Source organism: Tachysurus fulvidraco, chromosome 4 (assembly GCF_022655615.1).
Source record: "Tachysurus fulvidraco isolate hzauxx_2018 chromosome 4, HZAU_PFXX_2.0, whole genome shotgun sequence".
Classification (NCBI taxonomy): domain Eukaryota; kingdom Metazoa; phylum Chordata; class Actinopteri; order Siluriformes; family Bagridae; genus Tachysurus; species Tachysurus fulvidraco.
The window spans coordinates 9,783,324-9,799,140 of record NC_062521.1 but is presented as its reverse complement, the minus strand read 5'-3'; the positions used below and the strand labels follow the sequence as shown (position 1 = coordinate 9,799,140).

Below are 15,817 nucleotides of genomic sequence, written 5' to 3'. Positions count from 1 at the left end.
AAAGACAATGAAAATGACATGAAAAAAAATTAATAAAACATCACAATAAAAAAATGCACATTTTAATACAAATAGACAAAAAATAATAATACATTTTATATATATATATATATATATATATATATATATATATATATAAAGTGTATGAACAGTTGTGCTATAGATGAGAGAATGGAATAGAATGGAATGGAATAGAATAGAACAAGATGCAGGGATGTATTAGAATGGATATATCTAAGATAATTGCACATTGTTATTGCGTAATAGGGGAACATTTAACTGTTCGTGAGGTAGATCGTGCTGGTTTTTCCTACTATGATTGCATGGTTTTTGGTGCCATTATCTTTGTGTGTATATTTACACAACAAATGAGAAATACTATAATGTAATGCCGTTGAAAATCAAATTGCAATTTTTAATATTCACTTATTCCCATCTAATGGCAATATAGCATCATCAATCCATCTACAGTGATGTTTTGGGAATGGGGTTGGAATCTCACAAACAGTAACCCAAACAAAACTTTGACCCCTGAGTGTGACAGAAATATGACCTGCTACAGTACCATGGTACATAGTTGTATTAAATGTCTAGTTTACCTTCACTGGGACTAATGGACCTAAACATGTTCCAGTATGACAATGCACATGTACACAAAGCAAGCTCCAGGAAGACATACATGTGATCAATGCATGGGTTAGCACAGCAGCAAAGTGTTACCTGTTCTCCTAGGAAAGTGAAAAAAATGTAAGAGTTATTCAGAAGAAGGAAAGAACAACAGCATTAATGGATTATTTGTTGTTCAGACGTTTAACGAGAAGTGTTTAAAATAATCGATACCTGTCTTTTAAAGAGATAAATCTAAGAATCTTGTGTTCAGACAGTAGGTGTAATGATTAGAACCAATAATATATAGTACCATAATAATACCATATATTAGAAAAAAAGTCAATAAACAATTCAATTCAAATTTATTTATATAGCACTTTTAACAACATAGCTTTACAGAACATCAACATAAAATAAAAGGTTAATATAAAGAATAATACAAAGATTAATATAATACAAAAAAATGAAGATTCATATTAGAAATATTTAAAACAGATGAGAAATATTTATGTGAAATATTATAAAGCAAACATACAGTTTCAAACTCTTGACAAACAGCAATTTATTTGAGGTGCTTACAAGTAACACACAGATAGACTGACATATATTTACAGATACAGGTCTGTAAAGCACAAGCAATCTAATCACTGTATTTCCACACTCTTGGATAAAAAAGAGGATTTGGCCTCATTGCATAAACGGTGTCAGCTTGATAGATCGAGAGCATATGGCAGATGTCTCTGCACTCTTTGTGACATAAAATGCATTTGAAGGTTGCACCATTGCCAAGATTTTAGTTTCATGCTGTGTCACAGTCTGAGTGCCATTTCCTCACCAAAACCAAATTTCAGCTCACATCGAGTTTTTGGCTTACACTTACTAGCCTCAATCATAGTCTCCACCACTTCCCACATCCTGCTTCATCTTTTGCACTTTTTCTTGATCTGTTTTATTTCTTTTAGAAAATACAATATTCATTTGTATAAAACAAATTGCATACAAGAAGTCTGATATACTAATTTATTGACCATACTGTAAAACTGTGTTGGTCAAGGATGAAAACCAATACATAGTTTAAGCTGGTACATGTGTGTTGAATATTATGATTAAGTTTGTTTACAGACTGGACACATTTGCTGAGGTCCAAATCAGAGTGCGATTGTCCCAGCAGCACTGGTCTTGTTTTACTCGATTTTATTGATTTGCATTCATCGTACACAACTAACTAACTAACTAACTAACTAACTAACTAACTATCTATCTATCTATCTATCTATCTATCTATCTATCTATCTATCTATCTATCTATCTATCTATCTATCTATCCATTCATTATTATTATTATTATTATTATTATTATTATTATTATTATTATTATTATTATTTTGGTGCTATTATGCACATCTGGGCACCACACATCTTCGGTGTCTTCTCATCTTCTCTTATGATGCATGTGTTTTGTGGAAACGAATGATGATCTCGTCATCAGCTAAAACACATGCACAGGCTACTTTACTTTATTAAGTGCAGACCTGGGCAGGAGATCTTATGTTTAAAGTATTTGTGGCATATTTCCAGCACAAATAACCTCACACCACCTCCTACAGGTAGTCTTGGGTTTACGTGAAAGCTTTCACATTAGCACTTATCTATGATCTCAAATTAAATCCAGTGAATCCGGCTTTACAGATACTGTGGCCAGCATACCGAATGCATACAAATTACCCACATGTAGCTGAGAGTTTGTTATAGTTAACATATGATTGTTATGTTTCAAATGGATTGCTTCTTCTTCAAAAACACTAAAACATGGCTCATTCCAACCTTATGGAAGCACTGCTGAAGATGAACTTGGCATGTCGGCAGCTGTGAATATAACACAACAAGATAAGAACTTCTAAGATACGGTATTTATGCTATATTCATCACTTTATTTCATGGGTATTATTGTGTGATTGAGAAGACAAACAGCACTGTTCTCAGATTTCCATTCCCTTTTTTCCTGCACCAGCATGAGACAGCACTTACATGTTGTAGGATTTGACTGAATCAGCTGTAGCACTAATCCCTGGAGTCTCTTTACATCTTCCTTTAGGTCTTGCAGATCCTGAATTTGCTGCTGTTGGACTTTCTCCAGTCTCATTAGACTGTTGAGATGTTCTTGTTGAGATGAAAAAGTATTCCATCTGTGAGAAAAATTGTTTAATCAATTCAATTTAATGACATTTGTGAAGGGCTTTTAACATTGGTACATTGACACAAATCACCTTTACAGAACATAAGTATAGTACAAAAGGTTTATTATACAAAGATAAATTTTATACAAAAGTTCAAGATTAACATTAGACACATTTAAATGTGCTTGTATGTACTGTACAGTATCAACACCGAGCAAGCCTGAGGTGACTGTGGCGATTGAAGTTTACGTGTCAGAAGGTTACTATTCAAAATATACACAATGTAAAATGAGAACATAAGATAGCATTTCACTGTAACATCAAGTCCCAGATAAACTCACCTGGGAGATTTGGTACCTTCGTTTGTTTCAGCTGGGTTCAGTAGATTGGCCTCTTTTTGTATGGACAAGTGTTCATCCAGAGTGTCCTGCAGCATTGACAGAATTAGGCTCATATATTCTAATTCATCGACAAAGTGGCATTTTGGTCATTTTGATGAAAGGAATCAAAAAGTTTTCTTAGGAATATTAATAAACCTGCCCATCATCAGAAAGACACTACAATGGAACCACCACAGACCAGATGTTATTTGGTTAGTGGGTATGGGTGTGCCAGGGTCAGGTGTTTTAGCCACTGTGTATTTTTATTTTCTTTTAATTAGATACTGGAGATGTTCACAAGATGATTTAAAACAAGCATGATTGACTACGCTCACAACAAAGTTTCAGGTGCAACTCTTGATGTAACACAAATGATTAGAAGCCATTTTTGGTAGCCAAAATATATACATGCTACTTTAAAAATCCTACACTATATGTATTTTACAATGTACTGAAACTTTGGAAAATGTGAATTTGTGGCTTTTCTTTAATTCTTGAATGCAATAATGTTGACCAGATTGGTGAATCAATTCAATTATAAGAGAAGGAGGTTCCAATTTGGGGACAACATGTGCTATAGGGTTGGTTTGATGAATTCACCAGAGCTAATTGTTGTATTTGTTGTTTTATTGTGCCATAGCTAATTTGCAAAACAATTTAAAAATGTTTTTTATTTCAAGCTTTGTGTGTTGCTTGTTACTGTCAATGAAACTCCATTTTGTGTACTCATTTATAGAGCATGAGTGTAGACTATACCTTAATCTCTGCTGTTAGTTTCCTCATCTCTTCATGGTGATCTGGATTTGTTATGATGTCATAGTCATAAAACTCTCTGAGCGGGGCACAACAAGTGTGGATGTACTGTTTGTCATAGAAATGGCACAGGTGAGTCATGGATTCTTCTACCTGCAGGATGATGGAAGCCTGCTGCATCACTGCGTTCGCCAGGGCATTCTCATATACTCTAGAGAAACAATGTGCAAAACATTACTTTGCTTTACTGAATGCACAAATAATGGAATTGGCTGGTCATAAGTGGACTATTACTCTTACCGTTGAAATGTGTCTGAGAGAAGTGCAATCATTAGGTTGACACACAGAACAGCAGACAGGGCCAGAAACGTACCACAGAGCAAGTAAGCCATAACAGTGTCCACAGCCACCATGGCATCAAACTCATACTCATCCACCAGGGTTATACGGTACAGACTGTAGAGCATCTGTGGCACTGTTTGCATGCTAGGTACAGCTGTTGTGCCTTTGTGCATGAGTAGGAATGTAACAAATAGAATATTACTTCATAGGAATTGTAAGCATTTGCAAAATTAGCCAAGGTAGTTGAATTTGTTGATTGTTGTCACCTCCAAATATAATCCAGAAAGCACAGGCATATGGGACATAGATCTCTGCATATAAGAAGAGAAAGCGCAGCACATCACCCACTATCTTCCCCAACATGACAATGAAGGGACCAATAACCCTATGGATTTAAAGGAGGAAAACCATGATATAAAACTTGTAAATTGTAAGTTGTCCAACTTGGGGACTTTGACCATATGGTTAACAAGCCACTGCTGACCAGGTTTCCATAGTTACTCTGGTATTGAGTGGCCTCTGAATTACCATGGTTACCTAAGCACCAAGAGGAACCACCTATAATGTGCAGCGAAACCTGAGAAAAGACCATTGGCCAGATGTTACTGTCCAAGCAGGTGTTATCTTATCTACAGTATATCGTTGAAAAAGTCTATCTAACGACTCATGAACAGGATGTTCTGGTGACTTCATGACAGCAGATATACCAGTGACCTGAATTATCTCAGTTTACTTTATATCAATGAATCGACCTACTTAAAAAAAATCTCAGTATATCATATTTTCATTTGAATTATTAGAAATGTATACAAGATTTATGGGGGGAAAAACCTTCACTTGCAATGCAATTTGCCTACTGGCATCTATACAGATTCTCCTTAAGGTATTCTGTTGTTAAAGGCCCAGTAGTGGCAGCTTGGTGATCCTAGGATTGAACTCACAGTAGTCCAACATCTTAACCACTTAGCTAACACATCCACCTTATCATCTTTAACATCTCAATCTTTAGTTTTAACATCTCAAATCTTCGCAGCCAGTTTGCTGGTTTTCAAGACTTGACCAAATCAGTAATATTTATCATGCAGCCATACAAATGGACACAGTGGATGAGCAATGAAATTACAGGTGTGGCCTGTTTAGCATAAGTGCTAAAACAAACAAACAAACAAACAAACAAACAAACAAATAGACAGACAAATTATGAATTTAGATTGCTGTAAGAAAGGGAGATGAATACTTATATGTCTGTCAATTGATAAGCATTCAATACTTATCCATTATTTTTTTGAATACTTTCTGGAAGCACAGATGCCAATGCTATGTCACGTAAGAGCAAATGATTTGGACCGTGAATTACAGAAAAGAAAGCAAGCACATGAAGGTAATTCTCATTACCTAAATGCTCTGACATGCTTCATCAGCCTGAGCCAGAGGAAGATGACAGCCACAGCAAAGATGCGCAGGCTATTTGTTCTTAGTGTCTGAGAGACCAGGTAAACATCAGCCAAATGAAGACCCAAAACTGCTATCAGCAATGCGTACACAAGCCAATCAAATATATTCCTGAAAATTGAATATCAATGAAATGTCCAAAACAAAATCATGTACATAATTTGCACTTACATATATATTCCATGTTTTGGGTGAGGGAAGGATTTCAGAGTTTTACCAGGGGTCTTGCATGTAGCTTCCCTTCATGTTGCGAATGAACTTAATCTGACCCTCGAAGTAGCATCGTTCCTTCAGGACATAAGTCAAATACATCTGTGTTATTTTTTCAAGTAAGTGGGTAATGCGAATCATTAGAAAATTGAATTCATCAAATTTAAAAATGCATTTTTTATTCAGAAAGGCTGTACTCAGAGATGATGACTTCATTTTACAAAGGAAAGATCCCTCTACAGTCTACAGTATATTCAGAGTTAGCTCACATGAGATCTTGAATTTCTGGTCAGTCCGCAAGTGTTATATATTTACCCTAATGTTCTTGCCTCTGAGGTGACCAGATTTTTCTTGTCTTGTGCTCTTGTGACAGGAATTTTTCAGTTATGTCTAGACTATTATCATATTTAAAGATATCCACTTTTATTTAACAAAAAGAATTGGGGGGATGTGGCAGATAGATATTTTCCCCACATTTTCCCCCACATTTAAACAAAGCAGAAAGAATTTTCCCCGCAGTTCTCAATTCCTGTATGTTGTAGCATTAACGTCAGAGTATAAAAAATTGTTAGATAAAATTGAATATATTGTATATGAATAAAAAGTTGGCAAAGGTTCTATTCATGAAGCCAAACACCTACATGATATGACTGCCATAAAAGCCTATAAAAACAGTATTAAAAACACATCCTGTTTTTTTTGCATGTCGGATTAGAAATAGATATTTAGTACCACACGTGGCAGAAAGTGTGAACCCTGTTGTCTATGATCAATTATAAAAAAAATTTATTTCACTATTTTAATGTAGTACTTGGCACCAAGTAAATGAGACAATGAAGATCCAAAATTGATGTCATGACACTTTTCTCATGCGTTAATTGTTCTATTTTTATATTTCAAATGAATGAATTGTGCCCATATTTTGGACCGTTTGCACTCTTTTATGCCATGATTTAATGTATAAACTGGCTAAGCGCTCATCTGTGTCATGTACAGCTGTAGTCTCTAAATGGAGTTCCTAAATTAGTAAGTGATGAGCCATAAAAATGAGTCATATGATTAATTAAATGAGGTGAAGTTCCAGTTCACTTCATATTTCATGTAATACTGCATATATTAATACCAAAGCGAGGTCAAATATTTCAGCATGCTCTTAAAAAAAAAAAAATATATATATATATATATATATATATATATATATATATATATATATATATATATATATATATATATATATGTTGTGATATTTAGAATTTCATAATAACCTCTGGCCACATGGGGTGTGTGCAAGCCAAATCGTCATTGAGCCTCTGTTCACACCACTGCTTCCAGTCTTTTAGCTTTCTAACCGAGCGCAGAATCTCCATCACCTCCCTGTACACCTCCAGCATGGTCAACCCTAGCGCTATCATCACCACGAACACACGCCACCAGTCCTGTAGAGAGATGGTACAGTATACACAAAGGTCTGCTAAAGTGTCTGGTATCTGTATATTGTTACATATCTACAAAATGGGGTTATAAAGTGTCTCATTACCTGAGGGAAAACATAGCGTTTGCTCTCCTCTGGAGACATGGACACAGATATGGCCACCGTGGTCCAGGAAAAGATAAATAGAATATTGACCAGCAGCAGAATCCATGTTCCAAGTCTATAATCAAACAGTTTTAGATCCCAGTTTAATTAATACTTATTTTATGGCTTAATAATGCTTTGACTAGAAAGAGTACAAATGTGTAACGTTGAATTTACCTGCCATACAGGTTCCATTTGACTGAAATGAGCTTTAACACTACAGGATGCATAATGAGATCTAGTTTCCCTTGACGAACAATGAACTCTAGCTGTTGATCAGTGAGAGAGTACGTTATTAGTATTGATCACAAGAATTGGCTCTGATTATATACTGTACAAGAACTCAAAAGAAGAGAATGAAGTCTTTTCAGGCTGATGATGGTGTACCGGCGATGTTGGCTCACTTCTGATTTTCCCTACAGGGAAAAAATAGAATACAAAATTATTTTTAATATTTGCATTTTCTCAGCAATGTTTAATCAAATCATGCCGCTACCTTGTGATCTTTTCATCCGTGCTCGCGCTGGCTCCAGCAAATGAAGGTAGAAGAACTGCTGGCGTGTCATTCGGTCCTTCACATGAAACTGATTCAGTGCCAGATTGGCCTGCGGAGGACGAACGAGAGCTGAGTCACGCTGAGAATTCTAGCGAATGTGAACTTCTTATAAAGCTGGATTATTGACACTGACCACAGACGTCATCTTGCCGATCATGGCAGTGATGCACAGCTGTCCATCAGAATCCTGAACCCCAGCATCCGCTCCCAGCTCCAACAGTGTGCGTGCGGCTTCACTGCGATCTTTAAGCACACATACAGTACACATCTTTCTGTTATACTAATCCTTTTAATTAACAAATACATTTAAAAATATCTATTTGATATACAAGGAATAATTTTCCTTCCATGTCACTGTTTTTATATTTATAATCCTTTAAATATAGAATATTAGAATATAGATCTTTATTTTATATTTTATTTGCAATGGATAAATGCATAAACAACTTTTATTGTACAATATTCTTTTTATTTCCAAAGTTTACTTTCTTAGAGCTTTAATAAGGTCCTTTTTTTAAATTGTTAACTGTGATTTTATTGTGTATTGTGTTCGATCATATTTTATTTCCTCTTCTAAAGTAACTTTAGTTGTTAGTTTAGTATCTTTAGCTTAAATTAATCACTGCACTGGACAACACATTGCTCTGAAATGTGCTTTATCAATATTTGACTTGATCAACATATGAAGTTTGTATAAATATGTGGCTATTTATATACAGTAAATATATTTATACGGTTATGTGAGAAAATTAGGACACCCCACGGAAGGCTGTTTTTTTTTTTTTTTAAATAAACATATGGGCATTTTTTAATCTTCATTTTAACAGTTTTGGAAAATTTAACTAATATATCTAAACAAATAAAACCAATGAAAGGTCTTTTTTAAGGTCTTTTTTGTGAGGAAAACGTAAGGACACTGCCACAATTATTTGTACTTAAAATAGATAGATTTCCTACATGTGTATGACATCAGGTGCAAATTATTAGAACATTGAACAACAGAGAGCAATTTGAAGAAGCATTATTTGCATTATTTAAATCTCAGATATTAAGTTTGGTTTGCTTTTAATTGTAGAAGTGAGAGGTATCAACTTGGTGAGATCCAAAGAGCCATCTGAGGCCTTCAGAAAGAAGATTGCTGATGCTTCTGGGTCCGGTAAGGCATATAAAAAGATCTTAAGAGAATTTGTAATTAGTCATTTCACTGTCTGGTAATCATTTACAAGTGGAGAACATTTAAAACACTAATATGACCTGATCAGGCCGTCCAAGTAAATTCAACCCAAGAGCAGACCACAAGATGTTTAAAGAAGTCTCAAAGTTGATGTCAAAGTGCATGAATCTACAATTAGATAGAGACTGTACAACTTTAATTATCATGGGTTTAAGAAAGATTAAAGAAAGATTAAGAAAGAACACAGAGACAAAGGCCAAGACATTGGACACTATAACAGAGGGCATGTTTGGCGTAAACTAAATACAGCATTTCAGCAAAAGAACCTCATGCCAACTGTGAAACACAGAGGTGGAAGAGGTGGTTATGGATGGAGCTTTGCTGCAGCAGGACCTGGTCTGGTCATCATCATAGAACCCGCTATGAATTCTACATTGTATAAAAATGTGAGACCATCTGTCAAAAAGTTGAAGCTGTAGTGTAACTGGACCTTAATACATGACAAAAACATGCCAGTGAATATATCAAGGACTGGCTGAAAAGTAAAAAACAGAGAATTCTGAAATGATTTGAAACGGACTGTGCATGTAAGAAACCCATCAAACATCACACAGTTGAAAGACCTCTGCATTGAGGAGTGAGGCAAACTTTCTTCCAGTCGATGTCAGAAACTGGTAGATGGCTACAAGAAACATCTCACTGAGGTTATTTCAGCCAAAGGGGTAAACACTAGCTATTAAGTTACCTAAATTTTTCCTCACTTGAAATACTCATTTTGTCGATATCTTGATTAATAAGTGAAAAGTGATTTTTGTTGTTGTTGTGTACATGCAATTACATCACTTTCATCTACATGTACTGTACAAATTAAAACAAGAACAGAAGCAAGAAACAAGATCATTTCTTATATACAGTATTTCTTATTATATTACTCTTTACCTAGTTCTGTGTTGTTTTATGTAGCTCTGTGTCTTTATGTAGCACCGACAGAGGAACTTTGAAGGAAAATTGGAGGAATGTTGTAGGAACTGCATTAGCTATATACTGTATGGTTGAAATGAAAATAAAAGCCTCTTGATTTGACTGAACTTGATTTTGCACTATTTCTTAATAGACAACTTTACCTAGGTTGGCAGCAAGATGTAGTGGAGTTCTTTGTTTGTAGTCGTGTGCAGCAATATCTGCTCCATTCTGCAGTAGAATTTGAATCGCCTCAGTAGCGTCGTTCTTAGCAGCAAAGTGTAATGGAGTCTGCATGTCTTTATATGTGCAGGCCTCAATGTCAGCTGAAACAGCAGATACATTGCAACCATGTTATACAGTAGTTAATAGCTTCTGTAGGCTAACACATACATGTTTGTCATTTCTTTCAAAAAAAAAAAAAAATTAAAAAGCCATTGTCAGAGCAGTTGTTTCTGAGAGATCATTTGTAAATCATTTTAGTTTATTATTGTTAATGTATTTGATTGGATTATTGGGGTGCTATAGTGGTAGGAAGTTCTCTCACAGCTCCAAGGTTTCAAGATTTATCCCTTGCTTGAGTTACTGTCTCTGTCATGTTTCATTTGTTCTTTCGGGTTCTCTGGGTTCATCCCACCCACCTCCCAAAAAAAACTAGCGGACTGGATACGCTAAATTTTGTTAGTTGTGAGCGTGTGTCCATAGTGCCCTATCACATCCAGGATTTATTCCTGACTCACAACCAATGTTCCCAGAGTAGGGCCTGGATCAGATGAATAAATGAATAACTTATTGAGCATATGAATGAATTAATTTATATAGGGTGTTTTTTCTTGTGCCACCATTGCTTCCAGCTTGCTAAATAAAAATACATTTGAATTGAACATTTATTTTCTGAATTTATATATTTCTGTAAAGCTGCTCAGTGACAATGCAGCTGTTAAAATCTCAATACAAACAAAACCGAATGAACAAATAAACTAATTACTAATCTGTATTTCTTTAGAGGGATTTTTTTAGGTCAGCATGCATCATCATAAAATTTGACAAACAGGGAAGTAACAAATCCAATTACTGACATTATTCAGTGTTTCACCCAAAGAGTACATTATGTTCATGCACACCTGAGTAGTGTCCATGAACCGTATTTCAGACCATCATTTTTAAGTGGACCAGATGTTGGTTACCATAACGACACCCTTGTCTAGGAAAAACTTGTTTGGGTCAGGTAAAAAGTGCTAACAGATTCATTCTACCTCCTCTTTCTAGAAGAAAATGAATCATTTCTTCATAGTCCAAAGCTGCTGCCACGTGTAGAGGTGTAACCCCAAACACATCAGGTCTGCGGATATCAGCTCCTCTCTCTAAGAAGAACCTCATCACATCTACATTCCAGGCTCGAGAGATCTACCAGAATTTATTAATAGTTAAACATGTAGTACACACAAATGATTATGTTGGATTCCCTGCATAGATTCCTGAGCATAGCATGCTCAAATATCATTCCAAATGATTCACAAATGTATATAATTTTTTTTTTGTAAAGGAAATGAATCCTTGAAGTGATTTCAGTAACACAGCCTGAAGTAACAGTGAAATATTTGCTCATGAATAAATTCCATATCCCATGGCTGCATCTGCGATACACCATCTGATGCTCTGTGGCTGATCATCTCACCTCATGAAGTGCTGTCTGTCCATACTTGTCTGCTGAATTGGGATCGGCTCCATCTCGAAGGATTTCGTTCAGGTACTGCAGATCGACCTGGAGCAAAACAGCAAAATCAATAAGAACAACGTTCACAAACATAACATAACGCTTTCTCAAATCTTTCTAAAATGCCCCATAACACAGCCCAGTCTTGGCCTACATAACAGCACAACAAACAACAAAGATGCTATGGCCCCTACTGAAATCTGATTGGCCCCTGATTGGCCCCCGTTCCATCAATCGTCGACAAGAAGAGCAACCAGAGAATTTTTCACAACGATCACAGATGCAATTCCACCCCCAAACAACTGGCAGCACTCGAGCGTTTGAAAAAGGAATGACTGCCGAAATGTATTTGCACCGTACTGAATAAATTATTTTGTGTGCTTGAATGTGCCCTGTACTTGGCCCCTGAATGTAACATGTGGCCCCTTAATGGCCCCTGTTACAGAAAAATCCTAGAACCGCCACTGTATATTTACAACCTCATCTGTGTCTTCGTTATTAGCAGCCAACATCCTGAAGTGATCCAGAAGGCATTTGTTCAATTGGTGCTCTTTGGGAACTCCATCTACAGCATCCTCCTCCCACGCAAGGCCCTTGTACTTGCTGCTTACAGATTCCCCTATCAGCACACAAAGAGATTAATGTAAGTGGATAATCTCTAAGCAACTAAAATGTAACATTATTATTCGCATAACCTCCTTGGCTTTTAAAAAGGTAAGCAAAGTATCATACCACTGACACCACTAAAGAACATAGGGACTGTAATAGAGTATAATTACACTAAACTGTTGCACTCTGTACTAACTGCTGATCACTGCTCTGTTTACTTACTGCACAAAATGCATATCGTACAATACACATATTTTATTTTCTGATTTGATTTTGATCTATTGTTATTTTGGGTTTAATAAATAGATACAATGATTAGCCATAACATTATAACCACTGACAGGTGATGTGAAAAACTTTCATTATTTACACTGATTGGTGTTTCCAGTATGCAGTGGCTATTATCTAACAAAAGTAAGTAAGTGGTCCAACGGAAAAACAACCAGTGAACCAGCAACAAGATCATGGGCACCTAATGCTTACTGATGTGCATGGGGAGTGAAGGCTAGCTTGTCTGGTCCAACCCTACAGAAGGGCTAATGTAACACAAATTGCTAATGTGCCTGAGAGTTCAAGTTTCAAGTTTATTTATTTGTATAGCGCTTTTTACAATGGGCTTCGTCTCAAAGCAGAGAGTTAGGGTTAGAATTGGGATTGGAAATGGAAAAGGGAACAACGAAGGAAGGTGACCTGGTCTGATGAACCACACATTATTTACATTGTGTGGATAATCAGATGTGTGTCACTTATCTGGGAAAAGTGATAGTACCAGGACCAGGACGCACTATGAAAAGAACTCAAGCCAGCAGAGACCAGTGTGATGCTCTGGCCAATGTTGTGCTGGGAAGACTTATGTTCTGGCATTTATGTGGATCTTACTTTGACTTGTAGCAACTACCTAAACATTGCTGCAGATGCCACAGTATTCGCTAATAAACGTGGACTCTTCCAGCAGGGTAATGCACCAGGGTAATGCACTACAAACATGGTTCAGGAATAGTATGAGGAACATGACAAAGATCAAGGTGATCAATTGGCCTCCAATTCCCCAGATCAAGCTGGAATATACTGCACAATCCATGGAGACCCCAACTCACAACTTAGATGACTTAATGGAGCTGCTGCTAACTTCTCATTGTCAGATACCACAGCACCCCGTTAGTAGTACTGTGGAGTCCAGTGAGATTGGTATATGTTTTCTGCATTATTCTTGTTCTATATTTATTAACAGTGACGTAACAATAAATATATCTCTGAAGTCGGTATTCTAAATTTTGAGCAGTCAACGTGACCTTAACTTCTTACGCAGAAACCCACAAAGTCAATTATCTTACACTGTAAACCGATTAAACTGATACCTGCCTGGGTGACTGATAAAGTTCCTCAATATAGGTCAAGTACCTGAGGGTTTTCTCCTCATGCATTTAAGAGTAGCACGTTTCCAGCGACCTCGAGCATATGAAGCCCACTGGCTAACCGAGCGCACCATCGAGGCTGATATTACAGAGGTACGGGAAGCGGTATGTTGCTGATAACACATACACAAAGTGGTTAAAAATCACAGTGATAACAAACTTAAGCTGGTAAGTAAGATATTTGAAAAGTCATTGGTTATTGCAGGCTAATGTAGCACATAGACACAGTAAACTGAGGATCCTTACCTGGCTGGACACTGCATCACTGAGCTCCAGCCCTGGGTTGTCATGGCCACTGGAAGAGACTCGACTCACTCTCTTCATACCTGGTTCTGAAGCACTGAACTGGACTTCTCCTTCACGGACCCACTGCTTCTATCTTCGGACACTTTCATGTATTATTCCTTATTTAACCTTAGCTAACTTTACATAATTTGGATTAAGTAGTTCACTGTATTAAAAAAAAAAAGCAACTTACTTGTATAGACAGAACAAAACTTAGGATGACTTATGTGAAAGCGTATTACTAAACCCAACCTCTGAGGATAAATATTGGCACCCATCACTCAATCACCAAATACATGAATTATTTTAACTCTGGGAAAATTTTGTCTAAATTCATATATGTTCATCATTTGGCTTATTTGATCGAATTGAATATTTTCTGGGTGCTAACAGATCCATATAAAGCATTGCCACTTTCTTTTTTGTTTGCTTTTTCAATTATTTACATATTTCATATAGTAAGCATCTTAATTTTACATTATGATGAATCTGTAACACACATTAATTAGTTTATCATTTTTTGCCTATTTTTGGTTAATAAATATGATTTGATTTTGATTTTAACTTTCACGTTGACTTAGGAACCAATAACAGAAATTAGATGCAAAAAAATAAAAACAAACAATTGAGAATTCTGTAAACTTAAAAGCGGTGATGAACAACAACTCATTCGTACCCTACTTGTAGATTACAATTTGAAACCACCAGCTGAAATCGACTTCTACAGATGATTAAATAAAGCACGTTAGCTGTACTGAGCAAAAAAGAACCAAAACAATGTTCAGTTCTTTACAAATGACACTGAATTTAACTTTTAAAAACAGAACACTGCACAATACCTTGTCACATGCGAAGTCTGAGTTACTTGTCTGTCTTGATTGTATATTTTAAGAAGACATGTGACTATCAGAGTATTTGAACTCCACTTGTTTTTTTATTCACAGGGTCCGTTCCTAAGCTACCTCTAACCAGTGAATCATAAAAGCGTGCTCGTGTACTCATTACACAACGGTCCATCTGCCATTAACTCATAAACCCGTTTGTAATAAAGTGCACTGTAAGAGTATTTATCTCATGGCATTTGATAAGAGCAGAGCTCGACGAGCCAAGAACACAAGCTAAAGCCTGGAATTGTGTTTATGGCTCCTTTATCTGCTCCTGCATGTCTTAAAGTGCATTTAGTCTTCATCATCATCACCGGGCAAACAATGATAGTCATGTGAATAAGCAATAATCCACATACATGCTAATTAACCCTGAAATTACAAATATTTCACACACCAGATGAGAAGTCTGGGGTAGATCAGTCACAGGCATCAAATTACTGTACTGACTAAAGGTCTCTATCCTGGTGAGCGTTTCTTTATTTGCCGTCTCATTCCTTCAGTCTCTTTTAGCACTTTAGAGGTTCCTGAAGTATGTGAAGAAATTTTGAGTTTCTCAAAAAATCTTGCGAATACTGTCAAGCAATTCCGAGAATTCGATATTACAGTTGCATTTCCATACACTTACAAGAGATCAATAGGGTAATGGGATAAATAGGCTAATGAGATGTCAATAATATTAATAAATATTGAGCAAAACACACAAACTGGATAAAAT

At 36.1% G+C, this 15,817-nt stretch overlaps 1 protein-coding gene across 2 annotated transcripts; it reads right to left on the bottom strand.

Annotated features, from left to right (window-relative positions):
* Positions 1 to 145: 145 nt before the first annotated feature.
* On the bottom strand, positions 146 to 15,200 carry si:ch73-193i2.2 (transient receptor potential channel pyrexia). Of its 2 annotated transcripts, none has more exons than XM_027150095.2 (21): positions 15,055 to 15,200; positions 14,177 to 14,309; positions 13,917 to 14,043; positions 12,386 to 12,525; positions 11,868 to 11,954; positions 11,446 to 11,596; positions 10,354 to 10,515; positions 8,189 to 8,298; positions 7,996 to 8,104; positions 7,887 to 7,915; positions 7,677 to 7,768; positions 7,461 to 7,575; positions 7,189 to 7,359; positions 5,931 to 6,001; positions 5,657 to 5,824; positions 4,528 to 4,646; positions 4,220 to 4,424; positions 3,923 to 4,130; positions 3,128 to 3,213; positions 2,638 to 2,795; positions 146 to 2,475 (listed from the first exon to the last, which is right to left on the bottom strand). In XM_027150095.2, exons 2-21 carry the CDS (start codon positions 14,252 to 14,254, stop codon positions 2,435 to 2,437), a joined length of 2,427 nt encoding a protein of 808 aa, XP_027005896.1. In that variant the 5' UTR covers positions 14,255 to 14,309; positions 15,055 to 15,200; the 3' UTR covers positions 146 to 2,434. The 2 variants fall into 2 exon arrangements, with proteins under 2 accessions (XP_027005896.1, XP_047668348.1); XM_047812392.1 differs by having other exon boundaries at positions 14,177 to 14,305; positions 15,055 to 15,155.
* Positions 15,201 to 15,817: the final 617 nt, after the last annotated feature.